The sequence below is a fragment of the Amia ocellicauda genome, chromosome 7, assembly GCF_036373705.1.
Source record: "Amia ocellicauda isolate fAmiCal2 chromosome 7, fAmiCal2.hap1, whole genome shotgun sequence".
Lineage (NCBI taxonomy): Eukaryota > Metazoa > Chordata > Actinopteri > Amiiformes > Amiidae > Amia > Amia ocellicauda.
In genome coordinates, this window is record NC_089856.1 from 48,103,294 (window position 1) to 48,130,410 (window position 27,117).

The 27,117-nt window shown below is 51.7% G+C and overlaps 1 protein-coding gene across 1 annotated transcript in view; it reads right to left on the minus strand.

The window, feature by feature from the left end:
* Positions 1–1,064: 1,064 nt before the first annotated feature.
* Positions 1,065–27,117, minus strand: part of LOC136753985 (membrane-associated guanylate kinase, WW and PDZ domain-containing protein 3) — a 58,158-nt gene continuing 32,105 nt past the window's right edge. Inside the window, exons 5-15 of the mRNA XM_066710363.1 lie at positions 26,688–26,858; positions 26,255–26,417; positions 23,809–23,879; positions 22,341–22,511; positions 18,083–19,537; positions 16,252–16,707; positions 8,012–8,212; positions 7,577–7,653; positions 7,315–7,461; positions 5,886–6,024; positions 1,065–4,095 (exon numbers count right to left, since the gene is read on the minus strand). Of these exons, the coding sequence (XP_066566460.1) occupies positions 2,855–4,095; positions 5,886–6,024; positions 7,315–7,461; positions 7,577–7,653; positions 8,012–8,212; positions 16,252–16,707; positions 18,083–19,537; positions 22,341–22,511; positions 23,809–23,879; positions 26,255–26,417; positions 26,688–26,858 (4,292 nt within the window). The 3' untranslated portion in view covers positions 1,065–2,854. The remainder of the gene's footprint in view (positions 4,096–5,885; positions 6,025–7,314; positions 7,462–7,576; positions 7,654–8,011; positions 8,213–16,251; positions 16,708–18,082; positions 19,538–22,340; positions 22,512–23,808; positions 23,880–26,254; positions 26,418–26,687; positions 26,859–27,117) is intronic.

Sequence of the window (27,117 nt, forward strand, 5' to 3'; positions counted from 1 at the left end):
AAACATACTGGATAGGATCCTTGATCACTTAGTTATTAATGGACACCAAACGAGCAGGATGGGGCGAATGGCCTCCTCTCAATTGGACACTTTCTTATGTTCATATGTTCTTATGAATTTAGAGCCTAAATAAGTCCATAAGAACACAAATCGATAATACTGAGCCACAGGCAAGTTGTGATGTTTCCAGATTCAGTCAAACATGTTGGCTGGATCATTTCACCGAGTGCAGCCGGTGAATTGTGGACATCTAGTGACTTAGTGGCGCCCTTGTGTAACGCGTGAGAGACGGCGCTTCTCCAGTGATGGGGCAGTGAACAGTGCTGCCCCGGAGAGGAAGGGGGGGGCTGCCGAGCTGAGCTAATTGCCCAAAGCATGCGTGCGCAGAGATCCCTCAATGCACCTCCATACCTCTGAGGATTGATTGGACAACCTGTAAAATACTAGCTTAGTTTTTTTCCTTGCATAATCTGGTCAATAAGTTTTCTAAAAAGGATGAAATTAGTTTTTTTCCATTACAATAAATCTGAAATGGGGTCTTTTGCGTTGGGTGGTCCGGTCCGAGCGGGGAAAAACTATTAAGCTATTATAATAGTTAGGTTTATAATAGTTATAACTAACATATGATTATTATATTTATAATGCACTATTTATGCAGCTACCCGCTATATATCTAAATATATATACGTAAATACATTTTAAACAATAAACGTATTGCCATTCGTCACAAAACATTGATTCTCTATATTGTTGCTGCTGTTGAATGTTGCTGCTTCTTCCGAGGAATAAAGACACATTGTTTCTCTTTTAATATGTAAACTATATGTATCTTAGTATTATTATCACAAAATTGCCAAAACTATTATACTTGTTTATTAACCAGGCAAGTGCACATCTCTGTGGGGATTGGACTCCAACCTGATTGACAGCTCGCTCAGCCAATAGCATCCAGTTTAACAGTCCAGTGTCCTGTGGCCATATTGCCAATTAAATAATGAAGACAGAGGCCACAGATGTGTTTTTGGGTTTATTTATTTGACTCTCCAAGAAGAAAACAGGTGAGAGCCTAGAAGTTGCAAGTTTTACAGGCTCAAAACTGAAGAAACAGTCCAGTCCAGTCCCCCCCCTGCCCCTCCCATATTATTTTTATTACAATTCTGCTCACCGAGTTTTCTAGTTATAAAAATCCTTCATTAACCTTCTGTTCTCTGTATTTAACCCCCCCCCCCCCAAATACACTTCAAGGCTTAAAAAAATGCTAACAAAATCAAAAAACAATTCTGTACAACCATATTTATAATAAGAGGAATATTTAATGTATATCTATATATATCTATATCTATATATATATATATATATATATATATATACATATAAATATATACACATCCCTTCTTAACGCAGTCTCCGGTGTGTCAGGAATGACTGTCCAAAGCACAGCACGGCCCGACACCATTCACACCTCGATCCCGAGAAGCAAACGCTGGGAAGGAAAAAACAGTCACATGATTCCTGTCCATCCTCTTCTCCCTTACGATTCCATAGACTCCACTGCATTGGTTCAGGAGCGGAAACAATGGCGATGAGGCAAGAGGTGTGCGCCGCAGGGCCACCGTGCCTCGTCCGGCGACTCTCAATCACAACCGGTTGACAGCAGCTGCCCGAGAGTCTCCTGGATGAACAGACAGTCGTGTCTATTTACTAACACCATGGATCTGCCTCCGCTCCGCTGCGCTACGTCCGCAAGTAGAGCCTCGTCTCTGTCAGTAAATACACAGAACTGGATAACTAGTCTTCAGCCAGTTGGTTATATGTAGGTGCGACACAGCGTTGAGAGAGCTGACCCTTCCTGGCACCGACGGACGAACGAGTAATAAATGAGCCCCACGACACCCACTGATCAAAGTTCCAAAAAGCCCCCCAACACCGAGCCCCTCTCCACTCATTAATGTTGTTCACCGATTCGGAGCTGCCGACACGCCCCCCCCAATAAATAAACCAAATAAACTAGAATGAGACACTAAATCAGTGACCGATGGTGTCGCTGTGATGAAGTGCCGAATCAGTGCGAAGGCTGTGGTGGAGATCGGTCACGGGCACCACCGCAGCCAGGTCCAAAAACTCTCATCCACACAAGCGCCCCCCACCCCCAGTACCCCTGCCACGGCACGGAGCTGCTCCCACTGGCCCCCACTGGCCCCCACCAGCCCCGGGGCGGTACTTAAGAGTTCATGCAGACGGAAGGAGAAAATCGAAAGCGAGGCATTCTCAGCTCTGCTGTGTTTTCTGTGCCGGACAAACACCGATCATTCACTTCACATGCAGGCGGTTAGCAGACCGAAGGGCATCACTGCGGACCCCTGATGTGCCCCGACAGGCAGTCACCAGGCTCCAGGGGGCCACACACCATAGCTATGGGTAAAAAAGAACCTGTCACTGCGGTACTGAGAGGTGGACGGTCAGGTTAAGAGACGATGCTCGCTGTACTGCTCAGTCATTGAGACAAACAACAACAACCGACCACAGGCCCGTTCAACAAGAAAGCTGAGAGCAGAGAGGCGGCCGAGTCCACAACCCGGAGGTGAGGAGGGACAGAGAGAGGGAGGGGGCTGAGCGGGAGAGAGAAAAAGAAAAAGGAGAGAAAGCAGAGGGAGTACAGCTCAGTACAGCACAAGCCCTTTCATATATAAATGTATATTAAAAAAACTGTAAAAAAAATCCATTGGCTTCATTTCTGGTGCACTGAAGGAAGACCCCCACAGGGAGGGTGGTCTCTGCGGCGCCGATACGGCCGAGCGGAGTCGAGCGGAGGGGCCCAGGGGCTCAGGGGCTCAGGGGCTCGGGGGTCCCTCTCTCACACGGCCCCCCGCCCCCCCGCCAGCGGCCTGGCCTGCAGGACGGTTAGCAGCCTCTCCCGGCTCGGAGTGATCCAGCGCCCGGGCCTGGGGGCGTCTCCGGGCCGGGGGTCCGTGCTCCAGTGCTCCAGCACCTCGTCCGCCTTGGTGTCATCCTCCTCCTCCCCTGGGCTGCTGCCCTCGCCCTCCCCCTCTCGGGTCCAGGCGCTCCGGGGCTCTGGGGGGGAGGGCGAGCGTGTGTCCGCGCGGAGGAGGAAGGAGAAGGGGCTGGTCTCCGGGGGGGGCCTCTCCGTCTCTGGCTGGGATGGCGCGTTGGGCTGCCTCTCGCTGGGAATGGGCCTGCTCTCCTTGCCCTGCTCCCTCTCCCTGTCCCGTTCCCTCTCCCTCTCCCTCCTCCCACTCTCTTCTTCTGCCTCACCCCGCTCCCTCTCCCTCTCCTGATCCCTCCTGCCTCCCCTGCTCCTCCTCCTCTCCCTCTCCTGTTCTGCCTTGCCCCGCTCCCTCTCCCTCTCCTGTTCCCTTCTCCCTCCCCTGCTCCTCCTCCTCTCCCTCTCCTCTTTGCCCTGCTGCCTCTCCCTCTCCTCCTCTCTGCTCTCCCTCCCTCCCCTGCTCTCCCTTCCCTCACTCCTGCCCCGTGCCCGCCGCTCCCTCTCCCTCTCCTGTTCCCTTCTCCCTCCCCTGCTCCTCCTCCTCTCCCTCTCCTCTTCGCCTTGCTGCCTCTCCTTCTCCTCCTCCCCACTCTCCCTCCCTCCCCTGCTCCCCCTTCCTTCGCTCCTGCCCCGTGCCCGCCTCTCCCTCTCCCTCCCCCTCCTGCTTTCCCCGTCTCCTCCCTCCTCCTTGCTGTCCTCACTGCCTCTCAAGGCATCCCGGGGTAAACTCTGAGTGTCACCCCTGCCCCGTGACCTCTGACCCCTGCTGCTGCCGCCCTGCCCCTCTGTCTGCCCCCCAACACTCCCATCCAGAGAGTTCAGAGAACCCACGCCTCCTCCCCCTTTCCGTCTCCCTCTCCTCCCACGCACACGCCACCACCCCCTGCTCCTCCCCCTCCCCTTCTCTCCTTCCTCTCGCTCCTCCTCCTCCTCGTCATCCTCCGCCCCTCTCCGCCGACTGCCCTTGACCTTTGACCTACTGCCGTGGTGGGGGCGGTCAGTGTCGGGGCTGACGGCGCCCTCTACTGAATCCACACTCTGCTCCCCGGGAAACACGGCGGAGGAGGGCGACTGTCCTCTGGGCTCACGGTCTGAGAGAGGGAGAGGGAGAGGGAGAGGGAGAGGGAGAGGGAGAGGGAGAGGGAGACCCAGTAAGAACAAATCCTGTCACCTCTTGGGTCTCCCTTTGTATCTCTATGCCCCCCCAATAAAAACAGTCGACAGCTCTCTTACCCCCCCCCCCCCGCACACACAGCCTCAGCCCTCACATCCCAGCAGAGAGCTGCGCTACACAGCCGCGCTACACAGTGATGCAGCCGCACACACGGACACACACATGGTCAACATGGAGAATGGCAGCCATGGGGCGGGGCTCCAGCAGAGTCCTGGGACATTCTAGAGACTGGGCAATCATTACTACAGCCCTTATTTTACTACACTGTTACTACAGACCCCTACTGTACCAGCACTATTCTACTGCACTGTTACTACAGCCCCCTATTGTAACAGCACTACTCTACTGCACTGTTACTACAGCCCCTACTGTAACAGCACTGCTCTACTGCACTATTACTACAGCCCCCTATTGTAACAGCACTACTCTACTGCACTGTTACTACAGCCCCCTATTGTAACAGCACTATTCTACTGCACTGTTACTACAGCCCCCTATTGTAACAGCACTACTCTACTGCACTGTTACTACAGCCCCTACTGTAACAGCACTGCTCTACTGCACTATTACTACAGCCCCCTATTGTAACAGCACTACTCTACTGCACTGTTACTACAGCCCCTACTGTAACAGCACTATTCTACTACACTGTTACCACAGTCCCTACTGTAACAGCACTACTCTACTCCAGTGTTACTACAGCCCCGCTCAGACCCCCTATTTACCGCAGCCAGGCTAGGGTGCCGCGGGTGACGGTGATGAGGTAATGGAGGTGAACGCTGCAGCACTAAGACAGGAACGCCGCACAGACTGACTGATGAGAAGGAGGTGCTGTGAGAAAAAGGGGGGAAGAGGAGAACAGAAAAAGGAGGAAGAAGAAGATGGAGAAGGAATGAGGAAAAGGTGAAGAGGAAATAAACGACAAAAAAACAAACTAACAGGAATTATTACCAACCGCGTATTCTCAGTACGGCCGATGACATAGAAGCAGGGCTCTCCCAGCTTAGAGTTGGTCATACAGAGAGAGAGACTGGAGAGCTCCACTGCACAGCACAGAGAGAGGGGGAGGGAGAGAGAGATAGAGGGAGAAGGAGGAAGAGGGAGGGAGCAGGCAGGATGAGGCCGCAGAAATATAAAGGGATAAAAGAAAAAGAAAGAAAGTGGCAGAAGACAAAAGAAAATGAGAAATAAAGTAACTTTGTTAGTGGCAGAAGAAAATAAAGAGCAAAACAGAGAACTGAACGGAGGAACAGAGTCAAAGTGTATACATGCCCAGATACCCATCTGTAAGAGCAAGAAAGAGAGAGCGAGAGGGGGAGAAAGAGAAAGGGAGCGGGAGAGAGAGAGACAGCGCAGTCCCCCACTCCTTTTGCGACTCTCCCGGGAGTCAGTCAGTGTCTGTGTGAGTGTCTGTCTGATCTCTGGTGATATAAACTGACGTCCGGTCCAGAAGAAAAGTCAGTGTATTCTTGTGACACACCAAGCTGAGCCTCCCTCCCTCCATCCCTCCATTCCTCTCTCTGCCCCGCCCCCTCCCTCTCTCTCCTCCTCCCCTTCTTCCTCCACATATCTCTTCTCTCTGCCTCCCTCCCTCCATCCCTATACCTCCTTCCCTGCCCCTCTCTCCCTCCCTCCCCTGTCCTCCCCAAGCCTCTCCTCTCTCCCTCCCTCTCTCCATCCCTCCCTCTCTCCCGCTCCATCTCTCACCATAATCGGGGACGTATCCGTTGCCCCTCTTCAGGACCAGGTGGATCCGGTTTCCTCCGCGCCGGATCTGGTCCACGGCCTGGCTGTGAGTCATCCCCGTGGTGCTGTCGCCATTGATCTCCACCAGCTGGTCACTGACCTGGAGAGCGCACACACAACATATCAACACACACAGCATGTAAACACACACAGCATATTAACACACACAACATATAAACACACACAACATATCAACACACACACATCAACATGTAAACACACAACATGTAAACACACACACAACATATAAACACACACAAACCAGCACATAAACACACACAGATAGCATATTAACATATGAACACAGACAACATATCAACACACACACACATCAACAAACACACACACAACATATAAACACACACACACAACATTAACACACACATAACATACATAAATATACACCGATCAGCCATAACATTATGACCTGACAGGTGAAGTGAATAACACCGATAATCTCGTTATCATGGCACCTGTCAGTGGGTGGGATATATTAGGCAGCAAGTGAACATTTTGTCCTCAAAGTTGATGTGTCAGAAGCAGGAAAAATGGGCAGCGTAAGGATCTGAGCGACTTTGACAAGGGCCAAATTGTGATGGCTAGACGACTGGGTCAGAGCATCTCCAGAACTGCAGCTCTTGTGGGGTGTTCCTGGTCTGCAGTGGTCAGTACCTATCAAAAGTGGTCCAAGGAAGGAAAAGCGGTGAACCGGCGACAGGGTCATGGGCGGCCAAGGCTCACTGATGCACGTGGGGAGCGAAGGCTGGCCCGTGTGGTCCGATCCAACAGACGAGCTACTGCAGCTCAAATTGCTGAAAAATTGAATGCTGGTTCTGATAGAAAGGTGTCAGAACACACAGTGCATCACAGTTTGTTGCGTATGGGGCTGCGTAGCCGCAGACCAGTCAGGGTGCCCATGCTGACCCCTGTCCACTGCCGAAAGCTCCTACAATGGACACGTGAGCATCAGAACTGGACCACGGAGCAATGGAAGAAGGTGGCCTGGTCTGATGAATCACGAGTTCAAGGTGTTGACTTGGCCTCCAAATTCCCCAGATCTCAATCCAATCGAGCATCTGTGGGATGTGCTGGACAAACAAGTCCGATCCATGGAGGCCCCACCTCACAACTTACAGGACTTTAAGGATCTGCTGCTAACGTCTTGGTGCCAGATACCACAGCACACCTTCAGAGGTCTAGTGGAGTCCATGCCTCGACGGGTCGGGGCTGTTTTGGCGGCAAAAGGAGGACCTACACAATATTAGGCAGGTGGTCATAATGTTATGGCTGATCGGTGTATAAACACACACACAGCATATTAACACACACACACACAGGGCAGGGTTGAGTTTTGTTGTGTGTGTTGTGTGCAGTGTGTTGTGTGTCTTGCCTGTATCTTGTGGCTGCGTGAGGCGGGCCCTCCCTCCATCAGCCCCAGCACGTAGAGGCCCATGTTGTACTCGCTGCCCCCCCGGAGGCTGAACCCGAAGCCCGTGGGCCCCCGATCCAGATCCACACTGTAGAACCTGGAGTCCTGCTGGGAGACACAGGGACAGAGGGGGTCCGACACAGTGAGTGACCTCACTGGACACTGCGCCGACACAGAAGGGGTCAAACAGAGACACTGACCGACCGGACAGCTCTGTCATTACCTTGGGCCGAGGCCTGTGACCCTTCCGCGCCCGGGCATCCTGCTCGAGCTCCGTGGACTCTGAGAGGCTGGAGGAGTCTGCAGGAGAGAGAGAACAAAGTGAACAATGGGGGCAGGGTCAGGACACAGTTTAACCCTGTAGTGAGTGACCGTCTATGTGTGTGTGTGAGAGAGAGACAGTGCCCAGTTGAGCCTCAGTACAGTGGTCAGTGTCCAGTTGAGCCTCAGTGTAGTGGTCAGTGTCCAGTTGAGCCTCAGTGTAGTGGTCAGTGTCCAGTCTCAGTACAGTGGTCAGTGTCCAATTGAGCCTCAGTGCAATGGTCAGTGTCTAGGTGAGCTTCAGTGTAGTGTAGTGATCAATGTCCAGTCTCGGTGTACTGGTCAGTGTCGGGTCTCAGTGAAGTGGTCAGTCCAGTCTCAGGGTCCGGCCGCTCACTGGTGCTGCTGCGGGGGACAATGCGCAGGCGGATGGTGTTCCCGGCGCGGCGGAAGATGTCGGCCAGCTCGCGGTGCGGCAGAGTGAGGACCGACTGTCCGTTCACACCCTCCAGCCGGTCACCTGCGTGCAGCCGCTCACTGCGGGCCGCCGGGCTGCCCCTCCGGATCTGGATAAACTTGTGGGGCAACAGGGAGGCAGCTGGAGCGAGAGAGAGAGAGAGAGAGAGAGAGGAGATGAGCAATACCATCCCATAAATAACGTAGTGAGAACACACTGTGACGCAGAACAGGTGTAGTAAACAACACCCCCAACACACCAATTTGGAATGGGCCCCCTGTGCTCAGGCCAGGACAGCCGGCCGAATGGAGAGACAGCAGCAGGGCAGCGGTCAGCGCTCACAGGTCAAGGGCCTGACCCTGACCCGGACTGACCCCGCAGAGCTGGTTTTCCATCGGGAAACTGTCCAGAGCCCCAATGCCGGCTGCAGTGCGTGCGGTCAGTGAGGTGCAGAGGGGCTAGCGATGGTCCGGGGTGAACACTGTGACTCCACACACACCTGTCGGACTGTACAGCAGCTCACTCTGCTGAGTGCTTGCCACGCTTGTCATTCTGTACTTTATATAACTGTGACAGCTAGCCCTGACAGGGTTAAATTCATAAAATTCATAAATTCATAAAAACGCTGTCAATCACAATGTGCAGCGCAGTGAGAACAGGCCCTGGTTGTATTCTGGGCCTAAATTTCACCCCACTATCCGGCTCAGTAGCCCCCATGTCCCACTGTCTCCACTGCCCACTTCCTGCCGAGCCAATAAAGCTGTCGTTTTTTTTCCTCCAATGTGATTTACCGCCAATAAAGGAGTCAGCCAAACAAACACCCCCGGCTCAGTTCGGTTGGGCCCCCTCCCAGCAGTCTATAAACCAGGGCCTGGGGGACATGAAGATTACTGGGGTTTTATCTCTTCTCATTCAGTTGTTGTTATCCTATTTGCCTAATGCCCCCACCCCCCAAAAGGAGAAAAGCACAGCAGTGAAGGGAAGACGCGGAACCCGACCAACCAACCCACCAAAAACATAAAGAAACATTTAAATAAGTACACAATGTATAATCGTCACTATCGGACATATATAATATGAGAAAAATCCCACTTCCACCAACAACAGTGGTGTAATCACAACAGCTTTGGCCGCAAATCCCTGCTATTTGCACGGAGAGAGGGAGAGAGAGGGTCAGAGCAGATTGGGACAAGGTTATGCAATGAAACATGTACAGCACTGTGTAATCCCTGTGTGGGTCCCAGAGTCCATATTCTGCCCTTAATGCGGAGGAACACTCTCTCTTTCTCTGTTTTTCCTTCCCTCTCTCTCTGGTTCCTTTCTCTCTCTAGTTCTCCTCTCTCTCTGGTTCTCCTCTGTTTCTCTGGTTCTCCTCTCTCTCTCTCTCTCTCTCTCTCTCTCCCTCTCTCTCTCCCTCTCTCTCTGTAGACACACTGGTCACACTCAGCGTCTGCTTTGCTTGTGTTGGTTGGTTCGGATTGGTCAGTACGAGTCAGCGGGCTTTAATAAAAGGTCATTTTGTAACGTTACTTCACAGTGTTGGCAGTGTTGACAGGTCTGTATCGTCACGATGACACATTGTTCTGCAGCCACTCTATTACAATGTTGCCACAACATGATCTGGTCAGCTGGGTGTGAATCTCGTCGGCCCAGTGTGAACCAGCACCTTGCCCCGGTTACTCCCGCCCACCCTCCTTTCATTCTCTCTCTCTCTCTCTCTCTCTCTCTCTCTCGTGCCCTCGCTCTCGCTCCCTGAGCCGGTCCCGGCGGTATGATCAATATTTGCCGTTCCATTAGACCCAAAGGCCCAGCTGTTAGTAAGCTGGCCCTACTCTGACCTATTTACAGAGAGAGAGAGAGAGAGAGTGACAGAGAGAGTACACTGGCCGGTGAGTGTCTCTGTGACGTGTTTGTGGGAGAAGAGCAATGAGACGAGAGGAGACGGTCTGAGAGGCAGGAGTGACGTCCCTGTGTTACACAGAGCTGACCGGAGCCCCAGTGTATAGTCACCATTTCTATCCACATACTACAAGTACACAACACTACACAACACACCACAAAACACGACACAGCAGCAGAGATTGGGGGGCTTATTCCCAGCATGAACAGGCCTCACACACAGACCCTGCAGTGAACACGCCTCACACACAGACCCTGCAGTGAACACGCCTCACAAACAGACTCTGCGCTGAACACGCCTCACACACAGCCCCTGTGCTGAACACCCCTCACACACAGACCTTGTGCTGAACACACCTCTAACACAGAGCTGCACTGTACAGGCCTCACACAAGGACCCTGTGCTGAACACGCCTCTTAACACAGAGCTGTGCTGAACATGCCTCACACACAGACTCTGCGCTGAACAGGCTTCGCACACAGAGCCTGTCAGTCTAGGCGTCTGTCCAATTTCCCTTTTTAATCTTTTATCGTGGCATTAAATGCATTAAGTCTGTTCTCATTGTCTTAAGTGTAGCAGCCCCGCCGCCCCCTCCTCCTCTCTCTCTTTCTCTCTCTCTCTCCCTCTCTCTCGGGTGTGCTTTCTCTCTATCTCTCACTCTCTCTCTGCAGATCTGGGTCTCTACACCCATGTCCATCTCGAGTCACAACCGCTCCCTCCCCCGGGGAACTCAACATTCCAGAGAGTGGATTGTGAATACCTGACTCCCAAACTGCACAATGTGCCCTCTGTCCTAAACACAGGGCCCTGTTATCCCCTCAGTGTGTGTGTGTGTGTGTCTTTCCTCCATCGCTGTAATCTCTCGCCTCATAGTCGCTCCGGTGTGGGAAAGTCTCGGCTCCGACATGCCCCCTGCGCACCACCGTGCTTGCTGTCCGATATGTAGCGGATGGTGCCGATCACAGTGCCATGTGTGTATATTGTATCAAACACAACAACTAACAATAATATTGCAGATGCCCTTTAAGTCCCAGTTTAGCCTGGATCGGCCGGTTCTCGGCTCAGCGGGAGTGGCCGGCCCCTCGGGGCCTCAGGTGAATCAAAAGCTGCACACAGGTGCGATTCAGTGCAAAGTCAATGGGCTTCTGTGTTGGGTGGACTTCATTAAAAAGCCTTTGATCTGTGAGTGGTGTGTGTGCGTGCGTGCGTGTGTGTGTGTGTGTGAGAGTGTGTCACTGTGTTTGTGTGTGTGACTGTGTCACTGTGTGTGGGTGTGTGTTATTATTTGTGCCCTGTGCATTGATCCCGTATTCATTGCACAACAGCAACACAAGCTGTGTGTTGCGTAACCCCGCAGTGGCCTCTCGCCACAGATCACAGATCAGTAAACACTGCGAAGGTGGCCAGCGGCTGCATTAACAGTTAGCGATTAATACGGACGCTCTCTCCTCTCTCTCTCCGCGGTGTTGTGTTGACTCTGCTGCGCCGCCTGGCTCACGGGGGGGGGGACTACCCAGTGTCTGAACCAGCAATGACCTTCAGCCCCCACAGCCTCGAGTTACACACAGGACACAGAGCCGACACCAGAGAGAGCGTTCGCACTCATTAGAACAACCTGTGTAATTAGCAGTAAATGAGCAATGACTGAGAAACAGTGGACACAAACACACATCCTGCAGTCTCAGGACACCCTGTTCAGCAGGCCCTGCTCTGCACAGATCCTGTGTGCCTCCTCCACAGCCTGACACACTGCACACACAACTGAACAACACATTGCTGTACATACATCCTCCACACACTGTGATGTCACGCACAGCTGCACACCTGAGAGGCTGCGGACGCAGTAACGTGCCCGTTCACCGGCCCAGACTCACTGCAGAGCCCAGCGCAGTGCCAACTTAACAACACACACCGCAGAGCCAGCGCAGTCTCTATATAACACACACACACACTCACACACACACACACACACTGCAGAGCCAGCGCAGTCTCTATACAACACACACACACAAATACTGCAGACTCCAGAGCAGACTCTATACAACACACACACTGCAGAGCCAGCGCAGTCTCTATACAACACACACACACACACACACACACACACACTGCAGAGCCAGCGCAGTCTCTATACAACACACACACACACACACACACACACACACACACTGCAGAGCCAGCGCAGTCTCTATACAACACACACACACACACACACACACACACACACACACTGCAGAGCCAGCGCAGTCTCTATACAACACACACACACCGCAGAGCCAGCGCAGTCTCTATAAAACACACACACACACATACTGCAGACTCCAGAGCAGACTCTATACAACACACACACACCGCAGAGCCAGCGCAGTCTCTATAAAACACACACACACACATACTGCAGACTCCAGAGCAGACTCTATACAACACAACACACACTGCTGACCCCAGAGCAAACTCTATTCAAGACACTCAATACACTGTTGACCCAGAGCAGACTCTATGCAACACGCACACACACAGTGCTAGGGTTACCACTACCACTACTACTACTAATGGGTGCGTCCATAGGAGAACTGGGAGAAAGGTCCACGGACACAGGCAGAACCTGGGCTTTACTACCCTGGTCTTCACTGCCCTGGGCTCTACTATGCCGTGGGAATTCAATGATGCACTTGGATCCGTATCTCTCAGGCGTGGTGCCTATGGTGGCCCAGGTTCTGCTCATGGTCCAGTGCAGCCCATAGCAACTCTGAGGAGCCCATAGGACAGCGCTGTGTTATAATGGCCCAGCGCCACTATGTACAGTTTCCCAGGGCAGACCAGCATTAGAGTAGATTTTCGATCACTGATCAATAGACGCCCCCCTCCCCATCCTGGCCTGATCAATAACATTGGCCAGGGGAGTAAAGCACGTGCCTGATGTCAAACTTACACTTACACACACACACACTCTCTCAAACTCACACAAACACACACAGGCTCTCTCACAGACACAAAAGCAACACACGCCCTCCTTTAGTGTGCTGAGGTTCAGGTTCAGGTCTGAATGAATGGAGAAATCCCATTCCAGACTGCACACAATGCCATGACAAACACAAAGCCACAGACTCGCACAGACCCCCGGCAGGACACAAGAGCATCGAAGTAGCAGAGCAAAGATGAACTCGTAGCAATTCTCTATTGGTTACATAACTTGGGCGACCAATCACAAGCGAGAACAGGAAAGCCAGGGATAAAAAATGGGGAGGGCCGGGGCGGTGGGGCACAGAAATCTGTCGCATTAACACTCACTTACAAACACACTCAAACACACACACACACATACTCAAACACACAAATTCACACTTACAAACACACTCACTCAGACACAGCTGTCTCTCATACACACACACACACACACACACACAAGCACACACACACACACACAAGCACACATGCACTCTGTCCCAGCAACAGATTTCACTTGCACTACAAAGCCATTTTCACAGAACCCAACCCAACACACAAACAAACACAAAAGCAAATGGAAAAAACTAAAAACAAATTTAAAAAACAGCAGAAGAAGAAAGACTGTTAAAGGAGGGAGGCAGTTGAAACCAAAAAACAAAACAAAACAAAACAAAACAAGAATCAATTAAAAAAAGATCAACAATACAACACAGACACACACACACACACATGCACGCACAGGCACAAGCACTCACACACACACACACACTGTACACACACACGCACACATATACACATACACCTACACACACGCACACACACACGCACACACACAGCGGTTTGGAAGGTGGGTTTGGTTAAGGATGCCCCGGTTGGGCATGAGGAAAGGTAAGGGCATTACGTCTGGAGTCCTTCATAGTCTTCAGCGCAGACTGCAGCTTCTCCAGCATGTTGGCGCAGTGGGGGGCGTCTGCGTGGCTCGGGGACACGGCGTGGACGCTGTCCGTCTGTACGTCCCCTCGCTGTCTCTGTTTACTGGTGTTCCCCCTCCGAGATCAGAGTCAAAGCCCAGGGTCTACAAAACGCTGTTGATAATAGCAGGGCAGGACTGTACAGTGCTGCCGTAGCGTCCCCTTCCTCCCTCCCTCCCTCTCTCACTCACTCACTCTCTCTCTCTCTCTCTCTCTCTCTCGCACGCGCTCCAAGAAGAGGACTTGTGTGTGCAGAGGCTGCGACTGCGACTGTGTGACTAACAGAGGGAGAGACAGAGAGAGAGAGAGAGGGAGGGAGGGAGGGAGTGTGCTGCCGTAATGTGTCTCTTAATCTACACACTGAGCAGTGATTCTGAGAGAGGGAAGTGGGAGGGGGGATACGGAGAAAAAGAGAGAGAGTGGAGCTGTGAGTGAGTGAGAGAGAGTGGGGGGAAGTGGGGGGGTAGAGAGAGAGTGGAGTGAAGAGAGACAGGTGTGTGGAAGAGAGAAAACGCAAAAGGGAGAGAGACAGGTAGGTGGCTGGAGATAGAGAGAGAAGGGGAACTGAATTGAGCTTAGAGCTGAGAGAGGGAGAGGGAGAGAGAGGGAGGAGAGGGAGAGATGCACATGGGGTTGAGTGGACACAATCCGGAAAAGAGAAAGAGAGGGAGGTGTAAAAAGAAAATGGAGAGAGAGAGAATAATGAAGGAGACAGTATTTAAGTGTATGGTGTCTGGCGGGGTATGGAACCTCACACTGACGTGGGCAGAGATAAAGACAGTGTCCACACACCGATACACACACACACAAACATAAGCACAAACAACACATGAAAGCACACAAACGCACAAACACACTGATAAAAAACAGACAACACATACAGAACACACATAAAAACCCGACACTCAACACACACTCACTATAATTGTTTCCCCACCTTGAGCAGATGGCATAGTGGCACTGCAGAGACACTCAGCTCTCAGTGACCACCCTGCAGAGCCCAGGCACGCCACAGGGGGCGCTGTTCTCACTGAGCCAAGGGGACCTAACTGAGCCCACCTGGGAGACAAGATTGTTTCATAGGTGCAACTTAGTCATTTGTGACATGTGATTGTAACTTAGTTCCCCCTGATTTTAACTTAGTTCTTCCTACTTGTAACTTACAGACAGGTGACAAATTAAAGAAAAACCCTGAATAAATGAGTGGAGGAACATAACGAATGCAGATGCCTCCAAACAGGTGTACTGCATGACACAATTAAGCAATTAACATCCTGGCATGAACAGTGTAATGTTCTGCAATGGCCAAGTCAATCACCTGACCTGAATCCAATTGAGCAGCATTTCACTTGCTGAAGGCAAAACTGAAGGCAAAACACCCAAGAACAAGCAGGAGCTAAAGACACTGCAGTGCAGGCCTGGCAGAGCATCAACAGGGCAGAAACCCAGCATCTGCTGATGTCTATGGGTTCAGACTTCAGGCAGTCATTGACTGCAAAGGATTTTCAACCAATTATTGAAACTCACACTTTAATTCATGATTATGTTAGTTTCTCCAATTACAGTACTTTTGAGCCCCTACAATTGGGGGTACCACATATAAAAATGGGTGTAATTCCTACACCGTTCACCCAATTTATAGATGACAGTCTACACTTAAAGCACACTTAAAGCCTTTGTGGTGCTTTGGGCTTCTGAAGCTCACACACAGCCCTGTGGCCCCCTCACACACACACACCCACACCCACTCCACTGCCCACGGCCACAGCACCATTTCAACTGGGGCACCTGAAGCCTGCCCCCGCATGGGCATGGTTCCACACCAAGATCCATCAACTGTGCACCAGACACATCCTCACCAGCCCCCCACGGCCCACCTTCACCTCAATGTCAGTCTGAGAAGAAACCTGTGCAGAACAACATCACAACAACATGGTGGGGGCAATAATAAATTAAAAAATATATATTAAAAAAATATTAATAGATAAACGAGCCATCTGACGGCCACCACGGAAATCAGAGAATAAACAGCACAACCCCGATATTAAACCACATGGACCCCCAACGGACCAGAGAGCCAGCCAGCAGACCAGCAGCTGTGCCAGGAGTCTCTGCCCCCCAATGCGGGAAATGAGGAATGATCGAGTCAAGCAGGCAGCCTGCTCTCTTAGCTCTCACTTCACCTGTTGCTAGCTGCTCAAATAACGACGGGCGAGAGAGGGACAGCCTGCTGGCAGATCTGTGAGCAGAGTTACATTAACCCTTTAAGTATCCGCCCCAAGAATCCATACCACAGAGGCCCCAGGCACACACAGCCCTGCCTGCCATCTCCTCCTCCCTCTCTCCTCTCCCACTCCTACCTTTGCCATTCTCCACGTCCTGCGAGGCGATGATGAAGCCGAACCCCTCCCCCGGCCTCCTGCGCAACTCCACCTCCACGGCGTGGGACAGCAGGGCATTGTGCCAGTCCGGCTGCTGCCCCAGGGCCCCCCCCACCGCCCCAGCCCCCCGCCCGACCACTTCCTCGGGGCTCAGCCAGTCGCGCGGCTCCAGGGTCAAGGTCACTGGCACCGAGTCCAGGAAGCTGGTGCTCTGGACCACGGAGGTCAGCGTGGGGTCAAGGCTCAGAGAGGGGGCGGCCGGGCGGGGACCGGGAGGGTCGGGGGGGCCGGCGGGGCTGAGCAGGAGGGCTGGCTCCGAGGGGGGCAGGTTGGCGTTGGCGCTGTCCAGGGTGGCGTGGGGGGGTGCGGGGGGGGGCATCCGCAGGTGAGTGATCCTCCTGCTGGCGCCGGGGGACAGAGGGGAGCGCAGGGGGCCTGGCACACACAGGGGGGAGAGAAATTATTCACTTGACTTATTGATTTATTTATGTGTGTTTGTTTATTGCTCTGTGTGTTGTTCTGTGTGTTGCTCTGGTTGTAATTTGCTCTGACTGTATTTTGCTCTGACTGCGTAATACAGAGCAAAATACAATCAGAGCAACACGCAGTCAGAGCAAAATACAGTCAGAGCAAAACAGCAAGACTGTGTTGCTCTGATTGTAATTTGCTCTGACTGTGTGTTGCTGTTTTGCTCTGACTGTATTTTGCTCGGACTGTGTTTAGCTCTGACTGTGTGTTGCTCTGACTGTGTGTTTCACTGACTGTGTGTTGCTCTGTGTTTCACTAACTGTGTTTTGCTCTGTGTGTTGCTCCAATTGTATTTTGCTCTGCCTGTGTGTTGCTCTGACTGTGTGTTTGCTCTCTGTGGTGCTCTCACTGTATTTTGCTGTGTGTTGCTCTGATTGTATTTTGCTCTGTTTTGCTCTGACTGTATTTTGCTCGGACTGTGTTTAGCTCTGACTGTGTGTTGCTCTGTACTGCTCTGACTGTGTGTTTCACTGACTGTGTTTTGCTCTGTGTGTTGCTCCGACTGTGTTTAGCTCTGATCGTGTGTTGCTTTGACCGTCTGTTGCTCTGATTGTATATTGCTCTGATTGTATTTTGCTCTGACTGTGTGTTGCTCTGTATGTTGCTCTGTGTTGCTCTGTTTTGCTCTGACTGTATTTTGCTCTGACTGTGTGTTTCACTGACTGTGTGTTGCTCGGACTTTGTGTTGCTCGGACTTTGTGTTGCTCTGATTGTGTGTTTCACTGACTGTGTTTTGCTCTGTGTGTTCTCTGACTGTGTTTAGCTATGACCTTGTGTTGCTTGGACCGTGTGTTTCTCTGATTGTATATTGCTCTTATTGTATATTGCTCTGACTGTGTGTTACTCTGTATGTTGCTCGGAGTTGCTCTGTTTTGCTCTGACTGTGTGTTGCTCTGTTTTGCTATGACTGTGTGTTGCTCGGACTGTGTGTTACTCTGACTGTGTGTTGCTCCGACTGTGTTTTGCTCTGATTGCGTGTTTCATTGACTGTGTTTTGCTTTGTGTGTTGCTCTGACTGTGTTTGGCTCTGACTGTGTGTTGCTCTGATTGTTGCTCTGTGTTGCTCTGTTTTGCTCTGACTCTGACTGTATTGTGCTCGGACTGTGTGTTGCTCTGACCATGTGTTGCTGATTGTGTTTTGCTCTTATTGTATTTACTGCATGCTGGAGACTTTCTTGTGAAAACTATGGGTTAGGGGTGTCTGCAAACATGTAATAACAATAGTAATAACAACAGTAACAACAACAGTAATACTGGTAAAGACAGTGAGAGCAGGACCCACCGCCCCGGTAGACGAGCAGCACGACCTCGCCCTGCCGCGTGTGTTCCTGCAGCACCCTGTGCACCTGCGCGAAGCTGAGGCTCTGCACGTCGGCACCATTGATCTTCAGGATTGCATCACCAGGCTGCAGGGAGGGGCACTGCCTCCGGTCCCACACCCGCTTCACCAGCGCCAGCCGGCCCCCTGGCCCCCCGGCTGTCACGCTGAAGCCCATGCCCTGCTCGCTGCGCCCCACAGCCACGGGCACCAGCTCGCCGCCCCCGGGCCCCGTGGCCCCCGGAGACAGGAGGCTGCCACCCCCGGGGCTGCTGGGGCTGGTGTTGGTGCTGTTTCCGGGGCAACCATCGAAGCCGCACTGCTGTGTTGGGGGGGGCGGCTGCTGCGGGTCCGACGATGGGGGTTTCAGTGTGGGGGCTGAGGGCAAGGGCTTGAGCAGCCTAGTGTTGGCCCCCCCTACCACTGCCCCGCCACTGGCTACCCCCCCACCAGCTGCCCCCCCGGGGTCAGAAGGGGGGGGCAGGGGCAGGAGCAGTTTGCTGGCGGCGGCAGCAGGGGGGGGTGCGGTCAGGGTGGCAGCAGTCTGGGGGTCCCCCTCAGTGCCCTGGAGGGGGCCACCACGCAGGGAGTTGTTGTTGTGGTTGCGGATCAAAGACACCCTGGGGGGAGAGAGAGAGAGAGAGATGGAGGAAGTGAGAGAGAGACACACACACACACACGCAGACACACAGACACACACACACACACACAGACACACACAGACACACACACACACACGCAGACACACAGATACACACACACAGACAGACACACACAGACACACACACACACACACACACACAGTGTCTTTTGACCTCTGTGACATCACGACTGCCATGTGCTGGGCGTCGCCATGGGAGGCGGCCGTCCTCTCCGGAGGTGGGGGGGCGGCGGAGGAGGAAGAGGAGGAGAAGGAGGAGGAGGCTGGAGGGAGGGGCCGGCTCGCGACCGAGGGGGGGGGCAGGGCCAGCGGGGCGGACGTGTAGGGTGGGGGGGCGGGAGCTGGGGTGGCGTTGCCATTGGCGTCCAGCCCAGCAAGGCCCGGCGGGGGGTAGGCGTTGCCGTTGAGGAGCATGTGGCTGTGGGCCTGAGAGGAGGAGGATGAGGAAGAGGAAGAGGAGAACGGGGGATGCGCGGGCACTGGGGGCGGGCGGTGGTGGTGCGGGTGGCGGGGGGGCGGCGGGGAGGAGGCGGGCCGGTCCGGGCCGGCGCCGGGGGGTTGGGGGGGAGGTGGCTGGGCCGCCAATGGGCCGTCGACGCGGAGCTTGGGGCAGCCATCAGGGTTGTAGAGCATGGGGTAGCCCCGGCGCAGTACCACGTCCACGCTGTGCCCCACCGGCACCGCCTTCAGCATCTCCACCACCTCCTTGTGTGACAGACCCAGAACACACGTCTCATTGATGTACACCAGGATGTCCGCTGCGGAGGGAGAGAGAGAGAGAGAGAGGGAGAGTCAGGGAGTGTATGTTAGCCTGTCTGGCATTGCAGCCACACAGAGGAGCAGCTGTGTCTATTCACCGCCCCGTTCCCCACCCAGCCCACACCACTGACACCCTGATTACACCACAAAGCCGGCAGGATCACAGAGATTGAGAGATTGGTTTAATCAGGGATCAGCTGGGCTTTAGGACCTCCACTCACACTCACTCACTAAGAGAGGGAGAGAGAGGTAGAGCTCCCTGCGCTGTGTTCACTCACATGGACATGCACTCGTTCAGAGAGAGAGAGAGAGAGAGAGAGAGAGAGAGAGAGGGGCCACAGCGTGGGGAGAGGCGATGGGGCGGCAGCAGGCAGGACCCTTGTCTGCCCTGTGTCTGTGAACAGGTCTCTGCCTCACCGTGCCCCTGCGTTGTGCCTCAGTTCAACCCTGACACCCAGAAGAACAGGGTCTGATCAGAACCAGTTGTTTCCCGCAGTTTGGGTGAGGCCCCCAATATAAAACATGACACATGAATTTGCTTGACCAAATATACGGTGTCCATATTAGGACATCCTCACTCCTCAGCGTCAGTTGTCACGCATCACTTAGTTTTGCAAACAGCACTGAGGAGTCACTCGAATTTAATGTCAGGTGTCACTTGGTGTCATATCAAATTCGAGCGACACCTGATACTTGACATTAAATTCGAGTGACACCTGATGCTTGACATTAAATTCGAGTGACACCTGATATTAAATTCGAGTGACACCTGATACTTGACATTAAATTCGAGTGACACCTGATACTTGACATTAAATTCGAGTGACACCTGACATTAAATTCGAGTGACACCTGATACTTGACATTAAATTCGAGTGACACCTGATGCTTGACATTAAATTCGAGTGACACCTGATACTTGACATTAAATTCGAGTGACACCTGACATTAAATTCGAGTGACACCTGATACCTGACATTAAATTCGAGTGACACCTGATGCTTGACATTAAATTCGAGTGACACCTGACATTAAATTCGAGTGACACCTGATACCTGACATTAAATTCGAGTGACACCTGATGCTTGACATTAAATTCGAGTGACACCTAACATTAAATTCGAGTGACACCTGATGCTTGACATTAAATTCGAGTGACACCTGACATTAAATTCGAGTGACACCTGATGCTTGACATTAAATTCGAGTGACACCTGACATTAAATTCGAGTGACACCTGATACCTGACATTAAATTCGAGTGACACCTGATGCTTGACATTAAATTCGAGTGACACCTGACATTAAATTCGAGTGACACCTGACATTAAATTCAAGTGACACCTGATACCTGACATTAAATTCGAGTGACACCTGACATTAAATTCGAGTGACACCTGACATTAAATTCGAGTGACACCTGATACCTGACATTAAATTCGAGTGACACCTGATGCTTGACATTAAATAGAAGTGACACCAGACATTAAATTCGAGTGAAACCTGACATTAAATTCGAGTGACACCTGAAACTTTATATTAAATTCGAGTGATGCATGAGAACTGACAATAAATAGTCATGATGCTTGATGCCAAAGATTGACACCTGACGGGTGATATCAAATAAGAGTGATAACTGATAACTGAAAGCTGATCACAAAACTAAGTGATGCGTGACAACTGGAGTGAGGATGTGCTGATATGGTGCCGGGCCGGGAGCAGCCGACTCACAGCGGTCAGCACGGGGTCTCGGTATCTCTCGACCTGCCAGGATGAACATGCTTGTGCTTCTGACTCATTGAGGGCCGTTTGTGGGACGGCGCCCTGCAGGGCCCTCGTTGCAGCTGCTCCTAATGAACAGCTCTCTCTGCGGATTGCTGCGGACTCTTCTCCCCCCTTTCATTCAAATTCAATTCAATTAAAAAAGCTTTATTGGCATGACTGGGTTCCATCAGTGTTGCCAAAGCATCGACACACAGGTCCACAGCCCAGGCCCACGGGGAGCAGGAAGGAAACACCTCTGTCTCTGTCTCTCTGTCTGTCTCACCTCTACAGCTGTCCAATGGGCTGCTGTTCTTCTTTGTATTATTATTATTATTACATTACCCAGCCCTGCTGCAGACCGGTGGCCCTCTCCGCTCCACTCACACAGTAGGCTGGTACTGACCCGCGCATCTTGATCAACACTAACCCGACGCTACCATTTCCACAGAGGGGTGGAATGGAATTGGGGTTTTTTCGACTGGCCTGCCCTTTCTAAACCACCTGCTTAAACAGCAACACTATAATGAATACAGCAAGATATACTTAATTTAAAACTGTCTTCCTGATGCATTTCTCATGGATAGAAATAAAGGCAACAGCAGGATATCACAGATTTCAGCAGTGAAGCGCTGGCTCCCTCTAGAGGCTGAACAGTGCAATGTCATTCATCCTGGTGTTAAAATAAAAATGTCTTATTATTTTTAAATTTCTGTTGCACTGTTACTACAGTCCTCTATTGTAAAAACACTATTCTACTACACTGTTACTACAGTCCCTACTGAAACAGCACTATTCTACTACACTGTTACTACAGCCCCCTACTGTCCCAGCACTGTTCTATTACACTGTTACTACAGCCCCTACTGTACCAGCACTATTCTACTGCACTGTTACTAGAGCCCCCTACTGAAGCACTACTATTTTACTACACTGTTACTACAGCCCCCTACTTTACCAGCACTATTCTACTGCACTGTTACTAAAGCCCCCTACTGCAACAGCACTGTCCTACTACACTGTTACTACAGGGGGGTGTTACCTGTGTGCAGGGCTGGGGGTCCCGCCGGGGTGACGCTGTAGACCTGCAGGAATTCGCGCGGCCGGCTGCCCCCCACGATGTTGAAGCCGAAGCCGCGGGGGCCCTTGGACAGACGGGTGTGGATGGAGTATCCTCTCAGCTCACTGGGCTGGTCTGTGAACACCGCCATCTCTGACAGCAGCGAGGGAGGGGGAAGAAGAAAGAGAAGAGAGAGAGAGAGTCAGACACACAGAGTGAGACACACAGAGACAGACAGAGAGACAGACAGACAGACAGACAGGTGGGATGGACGGAGAGAACAGGTAGAATACACAGCAGCAAGCCGACAGTCAGAGAGAGAGAGAGAGAGAGAGAAGGAGAGAGAGGTAGAGAGGGGGAGAGAGAGAGGGAGAGAGAGAGCCTTGATTAAACAGGTCTGGGTGTCAGTCTCATTGACAGATGTCAGGGCTGTGATTCGCCTCTCCCTCCCTCTCTTTCTCTCCCTCTCTCTCTCTCTCCGCACCACTTCTTGACTCCCCCCTCCCAGCTCAATGACACCACTGAACATTATAGCCCCTGATTAGTGAGAGGGATTAGTGCGGTGAAAGTGTGGCCTGCTCACAGGAGCGCCGACCACCACAACACACAACTAAAAATACAACTAACGAACAACACACCCCACTATTCTATTCTATTGTAGAGAAACCCAGTGCAAAATGCTGCAGATACCTAGAAAATAAGTTTTCAGCTGGAAATACAGGCAGACAGACAGAAACGCAGATGGGCGGACAGACGGACAGACAGGCAGACAGGCTAGCAGACTTACATACCTGTGCCGTGTAGACTATAGGGCTCAGATTGGAGCCAGATCTGTGGGTAGCACAGTACAACACAGCACAGCACAACACAGCACAACAGTGCACAGCACAGCGGTGACTAAGGCCCAGGACTGCGCTTCACCCGCCTGAATTATAACTGAACTGTGATGTCACACTCCGTCAAAACATAGTGTGGAAACAAAGTGTCGGGTGGTGTGAGACGGGCGGATATTAATGCAGAGACAGAACCGCTGCTCAACATGCTGCTGTCTGCACTGAGAACTGGGTCTCTGGCTCCTGTGAGAGAGTGACATCCACTTTGAGAGAGAGAGAGAGAGAGGGAGAGAGGGAGCGAGAGAGAGAGGGAGAGAGAGAGAGGGAGAGAGAGAGAGGGAGTGAGAGAGGAGAGGTAGCTGAAAGGCGGGGGGGTTAATGGATTTCAGGGGAGTATTTCATTAATCCTCAGAGATGGAGATGAGAAGCCATTGGGAGAGAGTGAGTGAGAGAGAGAGACAGAGAGAGAGAGTGTGATTTCATTTCCCAGGGGAGATTAAGAATGCTTGTGTAATGCACTTCACTGCACAGAGGGGGGGTGAGAGAGAAGGGAGAGAGCGAGAGAGGGTGGGGGAAGTGAGAGAGAGGAGAGAGGGAGAAAGGAGAGCTCCTCTTACTCTCTGTCTTGGTGGCCGCCTCTCTGTTCGGAGCCCGTGGGTCGACCCAACTCGTGGTCTTGGAGTTGTGACTGAAATATAATCACCAGGGTAAACACTGGTAAATCACGTGTGTCATGTTTAAGGTTGTGCAACTTCATCCACATGCAATTTCATTCACACTCACACACTGTACTGCACTGCACTGTACTATACTAGGGTACAGTGCATCCGGAAAGTATTCACAGCGCTTCACTTTTTCCACAATTTATTATGTTACAGCCTTATTCCAAAATGGATTAAATTCATTATTTTCCTCAGAATTCTACAAACAGTACCCCATAATGACAACATGAAAGAAGTTTGTTTGAAATCTTTGCAAATGTATTAAAAATAAAAAACAGAAAAAGCACATGTACATAAGTATTCACAGCCTTTGCCATGACACTCAAAATTGAGCTCAGGTGCATCCTGTTTCCACTGATCATCCTTGAGATGTTTCTACAACTTGATTGGAGTCCACCTGTGGTAAATTCAGTTGATTGGACATGATTTGGAAAGGCACACACCTGTCTATATAAGGACCCACAGTTAGCAGTGCATGTCAGAGCACAAACCAAGCCATGAAGTCAAAGGAATTGTCTGTAGACCTCCGAGACAGGATCGTATTGAGGCACAGATCTGGGGAAGGGTACAGAAGAATTTCTGCAGCATTGAAGGTCCCAATGAGCACAGTGGCCTCCATCATCTGTAAATGGAGGAAGTTTGTAACCACCAGGACTTTTCCTAGAGCTGGCCGCCTGGCCAAACTGAGCGATCAGGGGAAAGGGCCTTAGTCAGGGAGGTGACCAAGAACTCGATGGTCACTCTGACAGAGCTCCAGCGTGTCTCTGTGGAGAGAGGAGAACCTTCCAGAAGAACAACCATCTCTGCAGCACTCCACCAATCAGGCCTGTATGGTAGAGTGGCCAGACGGAAGCCACTCCTCAGTAAAAGGCACATGACAGCCCGCCTGGAGTTTGCCAAAAGGCACCTTAAGGATTCTCTGGTCTGATGAGACAAAGATTGAACTCTTTGGCCTGTATGGCAAGCGTCATGTCTGGAGGAAACCAGACACCGCTCATCACCTGGCCAATACCATCCCTACAGTGAAGCATGGTGGTGGCAGCATCATGCTGTGGGGATGTTTTTCAGCGGCAGGAACTGGGAGACTAGTCAGGATCGAGGGAAAGATGAATGTAGCAATGTACAGAGACATCCTTGATGAAAACCTGCTCCAGAGCGCTCTGGACCTCAGACTGGGGCGAAGGTTAATCTTCCAACAGGACAAGGACCCTAAGCACACAGCCAAGATAACAAAGGAGTGGCTACAGGACAACTCTGTGAATGTCCTTGAGTGGCCCAGCCAGAGCCCAGACTTGAACCCGATTGAACATCTCTGGAGGGATCTGAAAATGGCTGTGCACCGATGCTCCCCATCCAACCTGATGGAGCTTGAGAGGTCCTGCAAAGAAGAATGGGAGAAACTGCCCAAAAATAGGTGTGCTAAGCTTGTAGCATCATACTGCAAAAGACTTGAGGCTGTCATTGGTGCCAACAAGTATTCACAGCCTTTGCTTTATGTGCTTTTTCTGTTTTTTATTTTTAATAAATTTGCAAAGATTTCAAACTTCTTTCACATTGTCATTATGGGGTATTGTCTGTAGAATTTTGAGGGAAAAAATGAAAAAGTTAAGCGTTGTGAATACTTTCCGGATGTACTGTATATTGTCAAAAGTGTAGAATTGAGAACAAGGGCAGTGATGTTCAGACTGTACAATGTACTAGTTAGAGCTCATCTGGATACTGTGTACAGTTCTGGGCTCCACACTTCAAGAAAGATATCGCTGCTCTAGAGGCAGTTCAGAGGAGAGCAACCAGACTTATTCCAGGTCTGAAGGGAAAGTCCTACTGAGAGACTGAGGAACTGAACCTTTTCACCCTGGAACAGACGAGACTACGTGGGGACTTGATCCAAGTCTTCAAAATCATGAAAGGCATCGACCACATCAAACCAGAGGAGCTTTTCCAGATCAGCAGGGACACACGCACCCGGGGACACAAATGGAAATTGGGCTTCAAGGCATTCAAGACAGAAAACAGGAGACACTTCTTCACACAGAGAGGCGTCACAATCTGAACAAACTCCCCAGCGATGTGGCTGAAGAGACAATTTGGGAACATTCAGAAACAGACTGGATAGGATCCTTGATCACTCAGTTATTAATGGACACCAAACGAGCAGGATGGGGCGAATGGGCTCCTCTCGATTGGACACTGTCTTGTGTTCTTGCCTTCTTACTGTACTGTACTGTACTTTACTGCACTGCATTATTCTGTACAATTCTTTGCATTCTGCTGCTATTGCACTGCACAACACTGCACTGCACTGGGGTAGTCAGTAACACACACACACACACACACTCACTCAATGTAGTATGGCTCCCCGTTATCATTGAAGGCCATCTCCCAGTTCTCCGGCAGCCCCGGACCGCCGTTCTCCAGACTGCTGCCCCCCCCTCCACTGGAGTCCCGTGACTGGCTGGGCGACAAGGCAGGAGGGGCCACACTGCAAACCCCCAGAGAGCCCCCTGTACACACACACACACACACACACACACACACAACACAGAGAGACACACAGAGAGACACACATAAAGACACAGACACACAGAGAGGCACAGTCATTTCTACTGTGTAATAGCTTACCTTTTCCCCTCCAACTCTTCCTGTCTTCCTTATTCTCCCCCTCCCTCTCTCTCCTTCTCTTCCTGTCTCCCCTTATCCTCTCCCTCTCCCTCATTCCCCTCCCTCCTCTCTGCTCCCTCCCCATCCCTCCCCCTCCTCCTTCCTCTCGGCACCTGACAGGCCCGAGTCCTCCTCGCTGTTGTCCTCCTCTCCAGGCTTCTCCAGGTTGCTGAGGGACTTGCTGCGGGTCCTGAAGTTCCTGAGTAGGTTGCGGTGCTCCTGGTAGGTGATGGGGGGGCTCTCAGGGCCGATGTGCACGGGCCGGGGGGTCCCGTAGTAATTGCCTAACAGACAGAGAGAGAGAGAGAGAGAGAGAGAGAGAGAGAGAGAGAGGTGGGGGGGTTAATACAGAGAGAGAGAGAGCGAGAGGAAGGGGTTAATGTAGAGAGAGAGAGAGAGAGAGAGAGAGAGAGAGAAGAGAGGTTAATACAGAACTTCATGACTTATTTCATTCAGGTATGTTCTTCCTTACTGTGTCTGTAAACACCTGTGTGAGGTCACAATGACAACAATGCTAGGTTTGAATTGGAAGAGCAGTTTGGG